We start from the raw sequence: 18,020 nt of genomic DNA, 5'->3' as shown, positions 1-18,020 counted from the left end.
TTTAGGCTAGGTTTCCACTTGTGCGTTTTGTGTCAGATTTTTCTCTCAGAAAATTTGCATTGTTTTGGCAACTAATGGTAATGGATGGGGCAGTTTCCATTCAATGCAAATTTTCGTACACCTTCCTACGCGTGAAAAAAAAAATCTGAGGTCCTGCATAATTTTTTCGGGGATCGCGTACGACTCGCGCACAATGCTCTGTATAGGCAGCGCACGTTATTTGCCCGAAAATTTGCATTAGATCCATGGTTACAGTAAGTTGTCAGCAGTCATGACTAAGCTGTTCCTAGGCAGATTACGGTATGTTATATTTTACTAATGCATAAAATTACATAATGCATAAAAATTTACATGCAAATTTTCAACAAGCAGAAAAATCTTCTACGATTTTTTGCAGGCGAAAATTTCACGCTACAGTGGAAACGTAGCCTTAGATCTTTAAGTTCTGAACCGCATGTGAACAGCAAAAAGCAAGAGCTCATTCACAAGTGCTTTCTCTGCGAAGTCCGCTCCTCGTTCACTAGTAGTATGCCGGGAGTAGGTGGTGGCTGTTAAAAGGAAACTAAAAAGGGCAAGAGGTCTTGGGGTTCGAACATATAATGGAAGGTGTGCACAGATGCAAGCCACCATCTGCACCATGGGTTGAACCTTCAAAAGTTCAGTTCTAGTTCGAGGGCTTTAGAAAGCCAAAGAAAGATTTTTCTGTAGGCCCCTTTAGGATTCTACTATTATTGGATTGGGCATAAAAGAACTAAGGATGGATTCACACTGTACCAGATCGGTTTTCCATTTAAACCATACATGTAAAATTCTGGCCCTCGGGACAAATCTGGCCCACAGTGCGTCAAATTTGGCCCCCAAGCGGTTTCCCCACTTTGCATTATGTTTGGCCCACTCTAGACCACCTGAGAAGCTATACTGGAGGCGAAGCCATAGAACATCAGGAAATATATATTGGAGGTGAAGTCTTAGATCAACGGGGGAGCCATATGTTGACGGTAGAGGGAAAGCTGAGACACCAGGGAACTTTATAGGGGAGTGAGGGGGCCACTAGACGCAAGGGAACAGTATAAGGAGAGGCATTAGATAACAAGGGACCATATGGGGGGGGGGGGGGGACCAGACACTAGGGAACTTTATAAGTGAGGGAGGTGCCTACTAGGCATTGAGGTTGGCCCGTGACTTGGTCCCAATGTTCAATTGCGGCCCTCTTTGTATTTCAGTTTGACACCCTTGATTTAAATGGATCACTTTCTTACATTGTGCATCAGGTGAGTATCCTGTGAATCACACGTGACGAGTAGCCTATTGAGAATGGACACCGTCTGTTCTCATATAGGCTAGCATCAATTCCGTTTGCTCATCAGGAGATCTAAAAATCTCTTATTGGGGCTGAATGGCATCAAAAATACAAATGGGGGCAACGATAACTGCATAGAATACACACTGTATTGTAAAGAGGACCTAAACTAGCACAGCGTGATCATTGCAACAGTTACAAAAAGACTGCAGAAAACATATTAAAGTAGAATATACGCCGTATATTCCGGCGTATAAGATGACTGGGCGTGTAAGAAGACCCCCCAACTTTTCCAGTTAAAAATGTAGAGTTTGGGAAATACTCGCCATATAAGACTACCCCTCTCCCAACGCACACCAAATAAAAATTTAGAAAAACATCATATATTAGTGCTATGTATGAACAGATACTGGTGCTGTACTGCATGTGGTACCCAGTATATAACAGTATAGGTGATTGACTGGTTGGATTGGTCAGCTCTCCTTGTCTACATGTTTATCAGAGCGGTATGGAAGATCGCACTGTGCCCATAACACATGCCTCTTTCACCCTTCTGGCCCACCCTTGTATCCTATTTACCTCCTTCTCAGCCTCTCAAATCTCACACATGTGCGCCTGCGCCGCTTCACTACAGTCCTCAGCAGCGAGATCTGAGAGTGGGTAACAGGATAGGGCTTATCACACGGCATCAATGACACCCGGCGTATAAGACGACCCCTGACTTTTCAGAAGATTTTCAAGGGTTAAAAAGTAGTCTTATACGCCAGCATATACAGTAGATAGAGGAATGAAAGAGGACAGAGAGAGAACGCCATGGATATATTTTACTCTCTCCACGTGGGCGGTATGTTTGTGCATGCTGTTTTTTTCTGTATATTCTGTATATATGGTACCTATGTTTATTTCATGTCACATGTCAGTTCAGGTACCCTTTAAAGACAGTTGTGCTATGCATATAACACAACAAAAACATGAAGGTATAAGAATTTATAAACACTGCTCAGTTCTCTGGATAGAATTTCACAGGTTTTCATGAGGATCAGTTGTTGTTTATCCATATGGTGCTTTTATTTTATACTTTCAAAGAATGTTTACCATAGAATTAATAGTGTATCAATATGACTTAAACTGAAATTCACTCACCTATGAAGAGTCCCAGGATATGACATTTTAGAACATTTTATTAGCTAAATATAAAGCACAGGTTTATAAAACACAATTCATTGAGTTCTAACTAGTCCAATTGAAAACCTGTTAAATTCAGAGAGAACTACATCTCAACTTATTTGTAGGTATTTATATTTAGTTTATTATGCATAGGATAAACAATTTTTGCAGCCAGTATAAGGACCTCTATAAAAAAAAAAAAAAAAAGTAAGCAAGACCTGTCAGTTTTTGACAGCTTACTTTTGTCGCTGTAGTAGCCCTTTAATATTTTCTTTTCAGGAGTTGATTCTGCTCATAAATTTTTTTTTCCAAACATACCTCACCAGGAAGGGCTTCCCTGAGTCTTCTCTCTCATCCGTCCTCCTAATGTAAACACCCGGACTAAGCTAATGTTTTACTACACATCTCCCTTCTTTCCAACCCTGGCAGTGAATGTTACATAAAGGTCCAGAAATACCTTAGGCAGGGGACACACTTGTCTTTCAGTTCTCCACGCACGTTTTTTTTCTGCATGCATTTTCTGCACACGATGGCCTCGATTCATAAAAGTGCTGTCGGGAAGGTAACGTCGAGCGGGGAAACACCGCTGTCGGTATTTCCGCCTTCAGGGTGGTAATTCATAAAAATTTTGCTAGTTGTGACAGGCGTGCGGAGATATTCCGCTGTAGGCAGGCGTTAGGCTGTCGGGAGACATGCGGAAACAGGAGAAGCAGGCGGAATCCCTCCGTGCGGTGTTCTCTCTGCAGCTGCTTGGGAGGTCTGTCCCATTCACTGCAATGTATTCCGCACGCTTCTCGCCACATTAGAGGTAGCGGTAATACTCGTCCGCATACCGCTACCTCTAATCTTTATGAATTGACTACTTGTTACTTTTGCTATGATAATCACCGCGCAAGGCGGTGATTGATCACTCTGCTCGCGAATGTCGGCTTTTCATGCGGAAAAAGCCTTTATGAATACAGATTTTGCTGTGTGGTCGGTAAAGTGAGCAGTTTTCAGCATTTCCGAATGCGGGAATGCTTTATGAATCGAGGCCCATGTGTGTTTCTATGCAGGAGAACGTGAATGTTTTGTTTTTCACAGCAGCTGTAATTGATAGAGAAAACTGACAAAATGTGCAGGATTATCTTGTGGGCGAAAAACGCATGAAGTGTGAACTAGCCCATTGATTAACTTGAGTTCTCAGTTTTTCTATGCAGAAAACGTACACGAAAACAGTCAGGCCCCGTTCACACTGCACGCGTTTCCAGCCGCGTTTTGGAAACGCGTGCAGGTGGCCGACACGCACGACATCAGACAGTGCATAGAGTGCACTGTCTGATGTTCACACTGCATGCGTTCCGGACCTGTGCGGTCCGGGAACGCATGCTGCACGCGTTTTTTGCCAAAGCGCGTGGCAGTCCCATTCACTTTTCAGTGATGGGATCAGCCACGCAACGCATACAAACGCGGATGGCGTGCGTTCGTACGTGTTGCGTTCCGCATGCGTGGCTGTCCGCGTTCACATTACAGGCAGGGAACACACTTGTCTTTCAGTTTTCTGCGCATGTTTTTCTGCGTACGTTTTCTACACACCAAGTGTGTTTCTATGCAGGAAAACGCGCACGTTTTTTTCACAGCAGCTGAAGTAATTGATAGAGAAAACTGACTAAATGTGCAGAGTCATCATGCAGAATGTCAGGTTTTTTTTCTGCGTGCGAACTAGCCCATTGATTAACATGAGTTCTGCATGAAAACAGTTGTGTTCCCTGCCTCAAGTGTGTCCCCTGCAAGTGTGTCCCCTGCACAGAACGTTGTGATTATTACATGACAGTACTTGAATATATTTTTAAATCATAGTCCAATACCAAAACGAATGAGCTAACCACTTCCCCACTCAGTATAATACAGCACAATGGCTAACAAGGAGATCTGAATATTTTGATGGAATCCCAACAAAATCTATTTTCCATCAAAACAAATGTCAATGTTTAACAAAATTCAACAGGGAATTTCTTAGAGATAGAATTCAGGACTCTCAACAAACTAGAGGAGGACTAAAGATCATATATCTGTCGACTTGGCAGGCAATAAACTATCCAATCCAATAATTATTGAATGAAAATCAGTGCCGCCACAAGCATACCCGATCGACTGATTTCAAGACGAAATTAGTTTAAGGCATCGATTGGACATGCTGGGAAATCTCAGGCTGATAATCGCAACGGAAAATCCCACCAGTGTCCCCCCATACGTTTTACCTGTCTGCTGCGTCTCGGCCATACTTACACATTTGCAGCCCACATGACTACCAACATGCATCATGTGGGGCTCGTGACATTACTTGCTATACGTCAGTAGTCACGTGGGGCTCCAATGCGGAAATACAGTGTGGACCCTCGGGATGGCATGACAGGTAAAGTATAAAAATTCCCTATATATTTCATGGTGAAATCAATCGGCCTGTGCCATATGGGCAGCCAACAGATCTCTCTCTGATCAGATTCGATCAGAGAGAGATCGGTCTCTTGGTTGAATCTACCCATCATCGCTAGATAAATGAGCACCTTAACAAGTGATTTTGTCGTCCATCAGGTAGTGTAGCAGTGGTTTCATTAGGTCTTGATCTGCTCAAAATCTCATCAGTTTTCTATGAGCAGGATAATGATTGGGGTATACTGACTTTGAACGATATAGTGAAACTGACCACCTACATATCTACCTGCTTCACAGAACAGAAATATACACCTCGTTTCCATTGGTATCAAAGGTTATTTTTCTTTAGATTTCAAGTAAGCAACTGAAATTCCCATGTATTAAACAGGACTTAACACTGGAATTCAGAGGTAGCATTCAACTTGCAAGTTGCAGAGGTGCACACTAGCAGCAAGGCTATATATTATTTTATTAAGCCCTTCCTTAGCCCTGGAGTTTACCTGGAGTTCCTAGTTTTAAAGCCCAGCCACCTGCCCATATTATGCCTTCTCATGTCCCAGCCCCTCCCCTCCCATATCAGCCATGCCCTTTTCCAGCTCACTGGAGGTGCTAACACACGCATCTGTTCTAGGGCAAAATTCCATACCTCCCAACTTTGAGATGAGAAAGAGGGACACTTAAGCCACACCCCTGATCACGCCCACATCACACACCTAGTCACACATTCCATAAAAATGTCATAATAAACATGCATTTTATAATTCAAACCACACTGGTCCTTTCTATCCTGGTTCATTTTCCTTCAGATTAACATTTTAAAATTAGTAATATATGAATTTAAAGGATGGAAATAAAGTTTAGTCAAACATTTTTTAGAAGAGAAATATATATATTTACATAGAAAGAGGGACAAAGTCCTAAATGAGGGACAAAAGGAGGAAAGAGGGACAGGGTTCCCAAAGAGGGACTGTCCCTCCAAAAGAGGGACAGTTGGGAGCTATGAAATTCAGCGTCATAAATTTTAATGGTGCTGGGGCAGTAAAGTATCATTGCTTGAACAAAGGCAGGTACCGATCAATGTACTTAAACACAGATCATGCATCTGTTACACATTATAATAACACAACTAATCAGTATGTCTAGTGTAGCTATTAGGTCTCCATTATGTCAAGTAAAGACTTAATGCCCCAATATCAACGCAGAGGCCAGCAGAGAAGAATGGAGTACTGGCTATACTTACCAGGCTTGTTCTGAACTCTGACCCATCTCACATCCTCCTTCCTCTCCTCCTGCATTTCGAATTATGTCACTCGACATGTACCAAAAGAGGAAGATGAGACAAGAGAACGAGCCCACCAATGGAGCATGATAAGTATACCCAACACCCTAATGCTTCCCTGCGGACCTTGGGAATGAGTGGAGGCCAGGCAATGAAAATCACTTGAAACTGCCTTCCCACCGCACCCAGAAACCCTGCTAAATGGTGGATTTGGTTTAACTACCTTTGTAGTGTATGACTACAGTGCCCTAAAAAAGGGAAGGCTAGGAACCAGTAGTGTGGGAATAACCCCAAACTATGTTCATCAAAGAACCTTGAGACGAATGGAACCAGGGCTGTGGAGTCAAAGAGTCTGAGCAATTTTTGGGTATGTGGAGTTGGAGGTTTAATAAACTGAAGAGTTGGATGATTTTTGTACTCCACATCCTTGAGTGGAACAAAAGACTTTTTAAATACCAGAGGCTTCTTCCCGCCCCCTGTAGTCTGTCTGGTCTCGATGTTCTTCCAGTGTGCTCCACTGTGCTGCTGTCAATCAAATGAAATGACTCATGAGCTGTCCCAGGCTGTGTGTCTCCTTGATCACGCTCCCATAACCAGGAACGTTCTGGGCATGCACAGAACACTTCCGTCCTCAGGAGCGCAATTGAGGCCTGCGGCCAGGACAGTCTATACATTGTAGCCGGCAACTCAGCCAATCGGGGACTTTAATGGGGGTGAAAGCAGCTGAGCCAACTGGGAGGACGCAGAGGGAGCTGGAAGAAGCACCAAGTAGAAGTCCTCTTGCTCCCCAAATCTCAGGTATACTTTCTTCAGTGTGTTTTTTAAGCTGTCCAGAATTCACCTTTAATTAGAGAGAAATAAGCGAATCACTGCTTCCGTCTGTTTGCAGCACCCACAGTCAGGTTTCGCTGTGCGGCTGATCCATCAAGACAGGTGCTAAGAAAACTGAAGCAAAGTTGAAGCAGTTGCTCACCGCAATCAATCAAAATCCATGATTTCATTCAACAGCAAACACCCAACTGGCTGCTGTAGGCAACGGCTCTACTTTGGGTCTAGTTTTTTTTGGAACACATTAATACAATTGGTCCTAGGTCCGAGACTCTTGCAAGAGATCTACTCACCTGCCCAAGTCCAGGCATTCCCCCACCAAGCCTCAGGAGTCGGTCCATTATCCTAGAAAAAGAAGATAAACCCCGATCAGTCAACTTCCATCTATCCACCTTCAATCACTCAGCAGGCCAAGTATACTGGTGGTAATTACAACACAACATCAGTCTTCCTGTTAATTAACGCCACATATTAATGCAAGAAGCTGTCTTCTGCACTAATTAACAGACAGAATTTGCTTCTTTAGGTTTAACTTACCGTAAGTCATAAGGGAAAAAAAAAAAAAAAGTTGTTTTCAAGACAAAAATTTCTAATGCGGGAGGTAACTTTTGCTCAATGCGCGTCAGGGAGAAAAAAAAAAAAAAAAGCACCTAAATAGCTCAGTAAACATTTTTAATTGCTGCACACAGCAGAGTCCCTCGTGCCGTACTTTTGCATTTTATTTAAAAAATTAGCGTCCTCATTAGTACGCCTCTGCTAATTAACTTCCGGCTTGTCAGTTTCTATCAAAACGGCGACTGAGCGGTGTCAAGAGAAGAACGTAGCCGGAACGCTCGGATGAGGTCTTTCGTTTGGGCACTTTCTAGCTGATTAAAAAACTTTTACATAAAAACAACAAAAGAAGAGGTAAATGGGTTTTACAGTCTGAATGCGCACAGTTCACGCTTACACCAGCTATTCAATACGGTTCACAACCAAATATAGGGAGAAAAAAAAACCCACATAACTGTGAAAATACTAAGCAGATCAATTTCCCACCGCTTACAAAGTAATAGCGTGCCACTGAAAGTTTAGGCTGGTGCTGTGGTGTTCATAAATAGCCTATGGGAGAAGACTGATGAGAAAAGTGGCTTTTAAAATGAGGACCCGTTCAAATCATAAACTAACTAAAAAAAGCAAAGCTCTTTAGGGCTACTTCATACTTAACACGTTAATTCGAAAATCGCAATCTTATGCCGTGATTTGCATTTTGATTCCCGTTCAACACAATGAGAATCACAACACAACTGCCCCCAAAGCACAGCATGCAGTGCGTTTGCGATTTATACAAACCGTAAACGCTACAGTGAGAATGATCCCATAGGGATACATTAGCAGCAGAGGTCAGCAAAGCACTGATGTGTGAACCAGCCCTTACAAACTTTAGAGTTTGGACATTTTGATTGTTTCATCTAAAGGTGGCCATACACTGGTCGATTTGCCATCAGATTCGACCAACAGAGAGATCCCTCTCTGATCGAATCTGATCAGAGAGGGATCGTATGGCCACCTTTACTGCAAACAGATTGTGAATCAATTTCAGCCTGAAACCGATCACAATCTGTGGAGCTGCCGCTGCTTCGCCCCCCTCCCCCCCGCATACATTACCTGCTCCGGCCGGCGGGTGTCCCCGCTGTCACCTTCTCCGCTCCGGACCGTTCCTGCAGCTACTGAACTTCCTGTCCAGGGGAAGTTTAAACAGTAGAGGGCGCTCTACTGTTTAAACTTCCTGCCGGGAAAGGAAGTTCTGTGTAGCTGCAGGAACGGTCTGGAACCCAGCGCGGAAAGAAGACAGCAGTGACAGCGGGGAGTCGCGCCGGCGGAACAGGTAATGTATACCCGCTGTATTGCGTCGGGCATTCGAACGTCGCTATCGACGCACTCCCGACCCGCCGGCGATCGAGAAAAATCTTCCGCATGGACGGATCGACGGGAACGATCGATTTCGGACGGAAATCGATCGTTCTGTCTGCGGTGTGCGCAGCGATTTCACAGCCGATTCGATTATTGTGATCGAATTGGCTGTATATCAACGGGAAAATTGTTAGGTGTATGGGCCCCTTAACAGAACACTTCTATAGTTTATGCCGTAATGCATGTGTTGTCCTACGAAGGGGGTCCATGCACCATCCTGAGAAAAAGAAACTGGCTGGGGAGAAAAAATTATGCCGGATCCTACCCCTATGAGGGGGGGGGGGGGGGTGTGTGAAGGGGGAATCGGAGCCGGTGCAGGAGAGCAGCTGACAGGTGGTGAATTCACCACCTGTCAGCTGGCGTGTGTAAGGGGCCTAATGTTGGGAATACACCATGAGATTTTTTTTGGCAGATAGATGGTTCGATAGATAATTTCTGACAAGTCCGATCTGATTTTTAATCTTTTTTTGGTCAATTTCTCATAGAAGTGAACGAATAACAAAATCAGAAAATTGATTGGACAGTAAATCTGCTGAAAAATCTCATGATGTATTACCAGCATAACTTATGCAACACATAAGGCGGTTCCAGCACCTCCATCCCACCTACAGCATCAATGCAGTGGCAGGGGAGTCAATACATTCATCAATAAAAGAAGAATGAAGGTATTTCTATAGCACCTTCTGCAGTGGCTCAGTGGACGGAGCTTAGGAGAAGGTTTTTCTGGTAAAGTATGGATTTCAAAGTATAAACATAACCTCTCCATTACTGTATAATTCTGGAACTGGACATGCACAGTAAACAATGTATGTTTAATCGTAATTTGATGGGAGTCTCCTTACCAAGATATCAGAGCATGTATGTGGAAACCAGCTCTCCTCAGAATGCTTTCCGATAATCATTCTTGGGTGTGGATCACCTTTGAACTCCTGTATAGGTTCTTTCCGGTCACTTCCCAAATCAGGCTAAGGGCTGAGCCACACTGCAGAGCACTTTTTGAACTTGTCAGCACTGCATTCGCATTTTTCAAAACATACACATTGACTTGTATTAATTAAAGTCACGGTAAAACTGCTGCGATTTTTCGGAACAAACCATCAATTTTGCAGCGACTTTACGAGTTTTTAAAAATGCCAACACAGCGTTGACAACAATGCGGCTCAGCCCCTTAAGGTGCCCATACACTGGCAGATGGTCAGCAGATTAGACCATCAGAAAGAGCCCTCAAATCTGATCAGAGAAGGATCCATTGCTGCCAATGTAGTGCAAACAGATTTACGATAGATTTCAACATGAAAAATGCAAACACACATGCAACCTTGATTTTACCACTTCTGTTTAGTGTGAGAACTGACCTACACAATCTGTTCAAGGTATTCGAAATCAGTTGGACCTAATACTACACGGAAGTGCGTAAAATTGGCCAGTCAAGATTGGATGTGTGTACCAGGATTACAATGCAAATCTCCACCAACCCTGAGTGCACATTAAAATTCAACGAAAGTCTGCAGTTCTTGATTAACACAAACATGTAGAAGAATTGCTAACTTCTAGCTAGAGCAATCTCCTGCCTTTATCTGGTCAGCAGACTCCAGTCAGCCAATCAGGTGTACTGTTATACACCCTTTGCCTGCTGTACCAAATCTAGCAGGAGTTGCATAAACTAGCATTCAGGTGGGAGGCTTAAGTTGGATGTTGCATTGTTTTACAGGGATGCCTTGTTTAGGCACATCTCCCACACGGTCCCCTCCCTAACCACTCACCTGTCAACCGCATCCTGGAAGCTGTAAAATGAAATTTAAAATCACAAACACTGGTCTGCACGACAGCCGGGGGCCCCAGGTCTCTCTCACTGGCTGGGGCCCCCAAACCACCATGCGATACCTAGAGGAAAGTGCGGGCAAGCCCTGGACCTCTCACCTCCAGGGAACTCACCCCACCACCTCTAAACTGAATGCCAACTGCAACAAACACAATTGCTAACTTCCAGCTAGAGCAATTTTGAGGCGGTGGGGGTGAGTTCCCTAGGGCTTGCCCGCACTTTCCTCTAATGTATCACATGGTGGTTTGGGGGCCCCAGCCAGTGAGGGAGACCTGGGGCCCCCAGCTGTCGTGCGGACCAGTGTTTGTTATTTTAAAGCTTAAAGTGACTCTGAAGCGAAAATGTTTTGCTATATTTACCTTTTAATTAGCTTCAGAAGTCTCATCAGCGGTAAACCGCCGCATCCCCGCCGAAAAACGAGGGCTGCAGACCCCCTCCCCCCAAACCCCCGGGCAAACATTCACCACCAACTCGGTCATGGATTGTGCTGCCCTGAGAGACAGAGCTATGAGCTGTAGCTCTGCCTCTCCTGCTATCAATCACCGACTCTTCCCGCCCCTCTCTGTGAAGGAAGAGTGAGAGGGGCAGGGAGAGACGGTGAGCTGCCGCGATTGACATCAGAAGAGGCAGAGCTACAGCAGAAAGCTCTGCCCCTTCCAGGAAGCGCCAGCCAGATTCTCAACCCCCCGGGGATTTCGGGGGTCTGAAGCCCTCGTTTTTCGGGGGAAGTGCGGCGGTTTACCGCTAATTAATACTGAAGCGAATTAAAAGGTAAACGTAGCAAAACATTTTCGCTTCTGACTCTCTTCAAGTGAGGCGGAGAAAGTATTTGATCCTCTGCTGATTTTGCTTGTTTTACCCTGACCAGTCTAACTGTGATGGTAGGTTTATTGTAGCTGTGAGAAACAAAACTACAAAAGAACACTCAAAACGCACTTCCCCAAAGTCAGAGCTTGATGTGCATTGCAATGAGTGAAATTATTATTTGATCTCCTCTCAAAAGATGACTTAGTACTTAGTGGCAAAACCCCTGTTTCAGAGGTCAGTTGTTTCTTGTAGCCAAAAGGTTTTCATACATGTCGGGAGGGATTTAGGCCCACTTTTTGCAGATCCACTCCAAGGCGGTATGGTGTCGACTGAGTTTGGCAGCTTGAATCTTCAGCTACCTCTATAGTTTTTCTATTGGTTTAAGGTCTGGGGACTGGCTAGGCCACTCCAGGACCTTCATATGTGCTTCTTGAGCCAATCCTTTATTACCTTAGCTGTGTGTTTTGGGCCATTATCATGCTAGAATCCCAATCCATGACCCATTTTCTATGCCCTGGTTGAGGGAAGGAGGTGCTCACCCAAGATTTGACGTTAATGTGGTGAAGGTGTCCTGTCCCCTAGCAGAAAAAGCATAATGTGTCCACCGCCATGCTTGACGGTGGAGATGGTGTTCTTGGGGTCATAGGCAATGTTTCTTCTTCTCTTCCAAACATGGTGAGTTGAGTTAATGCCAAAGGGCTCAATTTCAGTCTCATCTGACAACACTTTTACTCAGTTCTCCTCTGGATCATTCAGATGTGCACTGGCAAACGGCAGATGGGCCTGTGCATGTGCTGTCTTGAGTAGGGGAACACTGAGCTCTGCAAGAGTTGAGACCTTTATGGGGTTATTGTGTTACCAATTGTTTTTGTTAGGCATCTATGGTCCCAGTTGCCCTGAGATACATACACACCCCCCCCCCCTCATGTAGTTCTGGGCTGCTTCATCACTGTTCTCATGATCATTGCAACTCTACAAGGTTTTGCATGGAGCCCTTAACCAAGGGAGATTGACAGTTATTTGGCGTTTCTTCCACTTGCGAATTATTAGGCTAACTTTTGTTGTTACTTTCTCACCAAGCTGCTTGGCGATAGTCTCCTAGGTCCTGTAAGAAGCTGGGATTAGGACCACTCTCTTACAGAGTGTGCTCCTACCTGCATACAGTGGAGACACCTGGGAGCCTGAAATCTTGCTGCTTGATAGGGGGATCAAATATTTATTTTACTCATTACAATGCACATGAAGCTTTGACTTTGGGACACTGGGTTTTTGAGGGTTCTTCTATTGTTATTCTGTCTTTTGCAGCTACAATAACCCTACCATTACAATTATAGGCTGGTCCTTTCTTTGTCAAAGGGCAATCTAGCAAAAGCAGCATGGGATCAAATACTTATTATCCTCACTGTATATACTACATAGCTTTGTCATCCCAGCAGAAGGAAGCTGTCATTAAGGAGGATCTACTGAGCCCAAGCAACCTCCAAATGTTGGCTACATTTCATGCTCCTCCTAAATCCCAGCCATGCTCCTTTCCCTGTGAACCTAGCCTTTTTGGTGATGTCTTTACTCGGCCTCTGCATTATTCATTAGCGGTCAAGTGAGTTTGTGGTAGGAGGTTTGTAGCAATGCCCCCAGTTAGATTTTCGTACAAGTACAGGGGCTTGCTAAGATTTAGCAAAACCCAGTTTGTGAATGCAGCCAGTGCTGCCGAGGCAACGCAAGTACGCAGTTAAAAAAAGTTTATAAAATATTAATAGGTTTACTTTAATTTTCCCCGAAAAGCTTCATCAGTTACTGAGCTGCGTCAGAATGAGTTGCATTAAGCTTTCCAGATCTGCTTTTTGATCTCCAAATCCAGGACATAAGGCATAATTTATAGACTGTAGCTTGTTTGTGGCAGGCGCAGTATGCTCCCGGTGATGTTGGCCCGTAGCGCCAACCTTCAGAGGCTGCCAGCAGAACCCAGGAGACGACTGTAGCGAGGGACAAAAATGACTTGTAGAGGATGGAAGAAGTCCCAGGTAAGTAAAGCTACATTTAATTTTTCACCTCTCAAATCCTTTAAATGTCTCTCAGAGAGGCACAATCTTATCCCTACCATAGTCATAGCTATCATCATAGCCTAGTGACAATTATTATGGGAAGCCAATTAACTGATCTGTAAGTTTTTGGGATTTGGGTGGAAACCAGCGTATCTTGAAGGAAACACACACAGACACAGGGAGAACACACAAACTATGCAGATAGTGCCCTGGCTGGCATCTGAACCAGTGGGGACCCAGCGCTGCAAGGCAAGAGTGCTAACCACTACTCCACCATGCTGCCTAGATTTCACATTATCATCCAAAACTCAGCTTCCAGTTACAGCTTGTTATGCCAGGCAGCAATTCTACTAAATAACCAGATGTCGGATAATTGATCAGTAGCTGATGGCATGAATTGGCTCGATTTCTTTCCAAAGCACGGGTTAGTGTAAATTTGCATATTAGAGCTATTTTTTGTTCAGCACTAGCAACGAAGGTCAGAGATGAAAAGCCAAATCTTGTGGACAGCCGTTTTCGAGGTAAGGTTGTAGAGTCTAATGAGAACAAGTCCCCTTTTCTACAGGCTGTGTGCCATCAGCCTGACCACACCAGAAGCTGTGTGAGGCCTTCTTTCATCAGGACACAGAAAAGAGAAAAAAACCAGGAGTTAGCTCACCTGGTAACGACATTTTTAATAACACTCCAGGACAGGTACACATTGAGACTTGGCTCCTCCCAGGAACAGGAAATATCCTTCAGCCTCTCTATAAATTAAAGATGGACCCAGGGTCAGGCAGTATAATATCAAGTAACAGGAACTCTATACTAAACCTAACTCCTAATATTACATTTTCAAACATATAACATAACATGTATATCATGCAATATTTGATATATATGGGGGTGGGTACCCCCACCTGTCCTGGAGTGTTATTAAAAATGTCGTTACCAGGTGAGCTAACTCCTGGTTTTTCCAATAACACTCCAGGACAGGTACACATTGAGATGATAAGCAAGAAATCAATCACCAACCTCAGGGTGGGCTAACTGCCCTTAGGACAGTTCTTCCGAAGTCCTGATCGGTCTCCGTTAGCCGATCCAGTCGATAGTGCCTCATGAAGGTTCCCAGGTTCTTCCAGGTTGCCGCCTTGCAGATGTTCAATGGCGACGTACCTGCCCTGTAAGCCCACGTAGTTGCGGCTGCCCTGGTGGAATGGGCCCTCAAGTTCACTGGAGGCTCTTTACCCATGATCTTATATGACTCTATGATGCAATCTTTGATCCACTTGGCTATGGTTTTTGTGGATGCTTTTAATCCTTTGGATTTACTTGCATAATTGACGAATAATGATTCCGACTTCCTGAATTCCTTGACTTTTTCCAGGTAGATTAATAAATTCTCCCGCACATCCAATCTATGTTGTTTAGCCTCTTTCTCTGTTTTTGGATTCATACAGAAAGAAGGTAAAATTATCTCTTGTGTTCTATGGAACATGTCTCCTACTTTTGGTAGGAATTCAGGGCTTGTTCGGAGTACAACACGCTCATTAAAGAATGAACAGTACGGCTCTTTGTGTGACAGAGCTTGGAGCTCACTTATGCGTCTAGCAGACGTGATCGCTACTAAAAACACAGTTTTTAGCGTACACATTCTAAGAGAATCTTCCTCAAATTCGTTAGATGTCAATGCCTGCAAGACTAATGACAGATCCCATTTAGGAAATTGTCTTACTGTTATTGGTCTATTTCTTTCAATTGATTTTACAAATCTAATTATAAGTGGATCTAGTGCTAATTTCTTATCTAAATAAACTGATAGCGCGGATATCTGAACCTTAATAGTGCTTAAGGCCAATCCTTTTTCCACTCCCTCCTGCAGAAATTCTAAAATTGTTGCCATTTCTGTCGATTGGAAGTTTGATTTTTCTAACCATAAAATAAAAGTTTTCCAGTATTTCTGGTAAATAAGGCGAGTATTTTCTTTCCTACTCTTTAGTAAAGTATTTACTACTCTGGTTGACAGTCCTTTACTCTCAAGGACTGTCCTTTCAGAAACCACGCTGTAAGTTTCCATCTTTCCAGGTTTACTACAGCTTGGCCCTGCACCAGTATCATATCCTCTGATACCGGTATTTCCCATGGTTGTGTAGCAAGCATTGACAGGAGAAGTGGATACCACGATCTCCTGGGCCAGTTTGGGGCAATCAGTATCATTTGACACTGTGATCTCAACAATTTTTGGAGCACTATGGGAATCAGATTCAGTGGAGGGAAAGCATAGAGTATGCTCTGATCCCAATTCTGAGCCAGGGCGTCTATTGCCATTGGTTTGTCCATCACATTTAGGGAATAGAATTGTTTGCATTTCCGGTTCGACCTGTTTGCAAAGAGATCTATGTGTGGTTGTCCCCACTTGCTCACTATCAGTTCGAACAACTTCTGGTTGAGTGACCATTCTGTGTTCGTAGTCTGCACCCTGCTCAGCTGATCTGCTAGAACATTCAATTCCCCTTTTAGATGTACTGCTGTTAATGAGAGGAAATTGTGTTCTGCTATTTCTAGAATTTCCAGCGTTAGGAACAATAACCTCTTGGACCTGGTTCCTCCCTGGCGATTTAGGTATGAAACTACTGTTGAGTTGTCTGACTGAACTTGTACGTGACATGACTCTAGAAGATGCATCGTGCTCATTATTGCCATTTTCACTGCCATCAACTCTCTGAAATTTGATGACTGCTCTGCCATTGAGTGATTCCATAGTCCTTGTACTTGAACCTTGTTCACATGGGCTCCCCAGCCTGTTTGGCTTGCATCTGTCGTCAAGATTTTTTGTATCGGTATGGACCACAGTCTGCCCTGTGTGAGATGTTGCGATGTCTGCCACCACCTTAGACTGTCTTTTATGTGAGGTTCCACTGTCACTGTATTGTCTAGAGTGTCTTGTTGTTTGTTCCACTTGGATAACATCCATGATTGTAGAACTCGTGTGTGCATCAGCGCCCACTGTATCGCCGGTGCCACCGAGGACAGAAGACCTAGCAGTTGCATAATCTGTCTGATCTTTATTGTCTGATAGGTATTGAATTTTTCCACCTCGGACATTATCTTCTGTACTTTCTCCTGTGGGAGAAGAATCCTCTGTTGTACTGAGTCTATAATGAATCCTAGGAACAGAATGTTCTGTGTTGGCGTGAGTTGTGACTTGTCCTTGCTCACAATCCAGCCTGCCTGCTGCAGCTGTTTCAGTACAGTCTGTCTGTGTTCCTCTAGATCTACTAAGGTTCTTGCCACTATTAACAGGTCGTCTAGATAAGGTATGACGATAATACCCTGTCTGTGTATGTCCCCTATCAGCTCTCCCATGACTTTGGTAAAAATTCTTGGGGCTGATGTTATGCCAAATGGAAGGCAGCGGAACTGGAGATGCTGAATTCTTCCCTCCATCTCCACTGCAAACCTTAGGAATTTTTGCGATTGTAGCTCTATTGGTATATGCCAATATGCGTCTTGTAGATCTATGCTTGCCATGAAGCCATGTGGTATCAGTAGGTTCTTTAATGAGTAAATTGATTCCATTCGGAACTTTTCGTATTTTATGTATGGATTTATGGGTTTTAGGTTCAGAATTATTCTGTACTTTCCTGAAGGCTTCTGAACCAGAAAAATCTTTGAGTAGAAGCCTTCGCCTCTTTGTGTCACTGGCACTACTGATACCACATGTCTGTCCAGCATATCTGTAATAATTTCTTTTAATGCTGTCTGATGTTGAGGCAAGCTGAGCGGCTTGGTCACTACAAACTTTCTTGGCGGTTTTGTTTGAAAGGCAATATGATAACCTCTTTTTATAAGATTTAAAATAAAAGGGCTCTTTGTTATAGTTTTCCAATGTGGAAGGAAATATCCCAATCTTCCCCCCACTTTCAATTCGTCATTGTTTGTTTTGTGTGATAGGGGTTTTGAAACTCGGCCCTGGTTTCCTTTGATCCTTGTTGAAGGACCATGTACGTCTTTTATTTTGGTTATCAGGTCTGTCTGTTTGCCTGTTTTGACGAAAAAATCTCTTTCCTGCTTTAAACTGTTTCTTTTTCGGAAAGGATTTTTTCTTGTTGGCAGTTCTTTCCAGGACTTCATCTAACTCTGGCCCAAAAAGAGTATCTCCTACTACAGGAATAGCACATACTCTGTTTTTTGAAGCCATACTCCCATGCCAGGTCTTGATCCACAGATTACGTCTGGCCACGTTAGATATACCTGCTGCCTTGGCTGTTAATCTAATAGATTCCGAGGCTGCGTCAATAATATAAGCTACAGCTTTATGCATAACTGTCATTGAGTTAATTAGCTGATCTTTTGGCATATCCTTATTAATATTATCTTCCAATTGCTGCATCCATAGTGCTAGCATTCTCGCTACACAAGTTGTAG

The 18,020-nt window shown here is 43.7% G+C and overlaps 1 protein-coding gene across 1 annotated transcript in view; it reads right to left on the bottom strand.

The window, feature by feature from the left end:
- Positions 1-18,020, bottom strand: part of PSMD14 (proteasome 26S subunit, non-ATPase 14) — a 171,539-nt gene that overhangs the window by 132,740 nt on the left and 20,779 nt on the right. The window contains exon 2 of the mRNA XM_068245663.1: positions 7,283-7,334. Coding sequence (XP_068101764.1) covers positions 7,283-7,330 — 48 coding nt within the window. The 5' untranslated portion in view covers positions 7,331-7,334. The remainder of the gene's footprint in view (positions 1-7,282; positions 7,335-18,020) is intronic.

The sequence above is a fragment of the Hyperolius riggenbachi genome, chromosome 7, assembly GCF_040937935.1.
Source record: "Hyperolius riggenbachi isolate aHypRig1 chromosome 7, aHypRig1.pri, whole genome shotgun sequence".
NCBI lineage: Eukaryota > Metazoa > Chordata > Amphibia > Anura > Hyperoliidae > Hyperolius > Hyperolius riggenbachi.
This window is presented reverse-complemented; position numbering and strand designations above follow the sequence as displayed.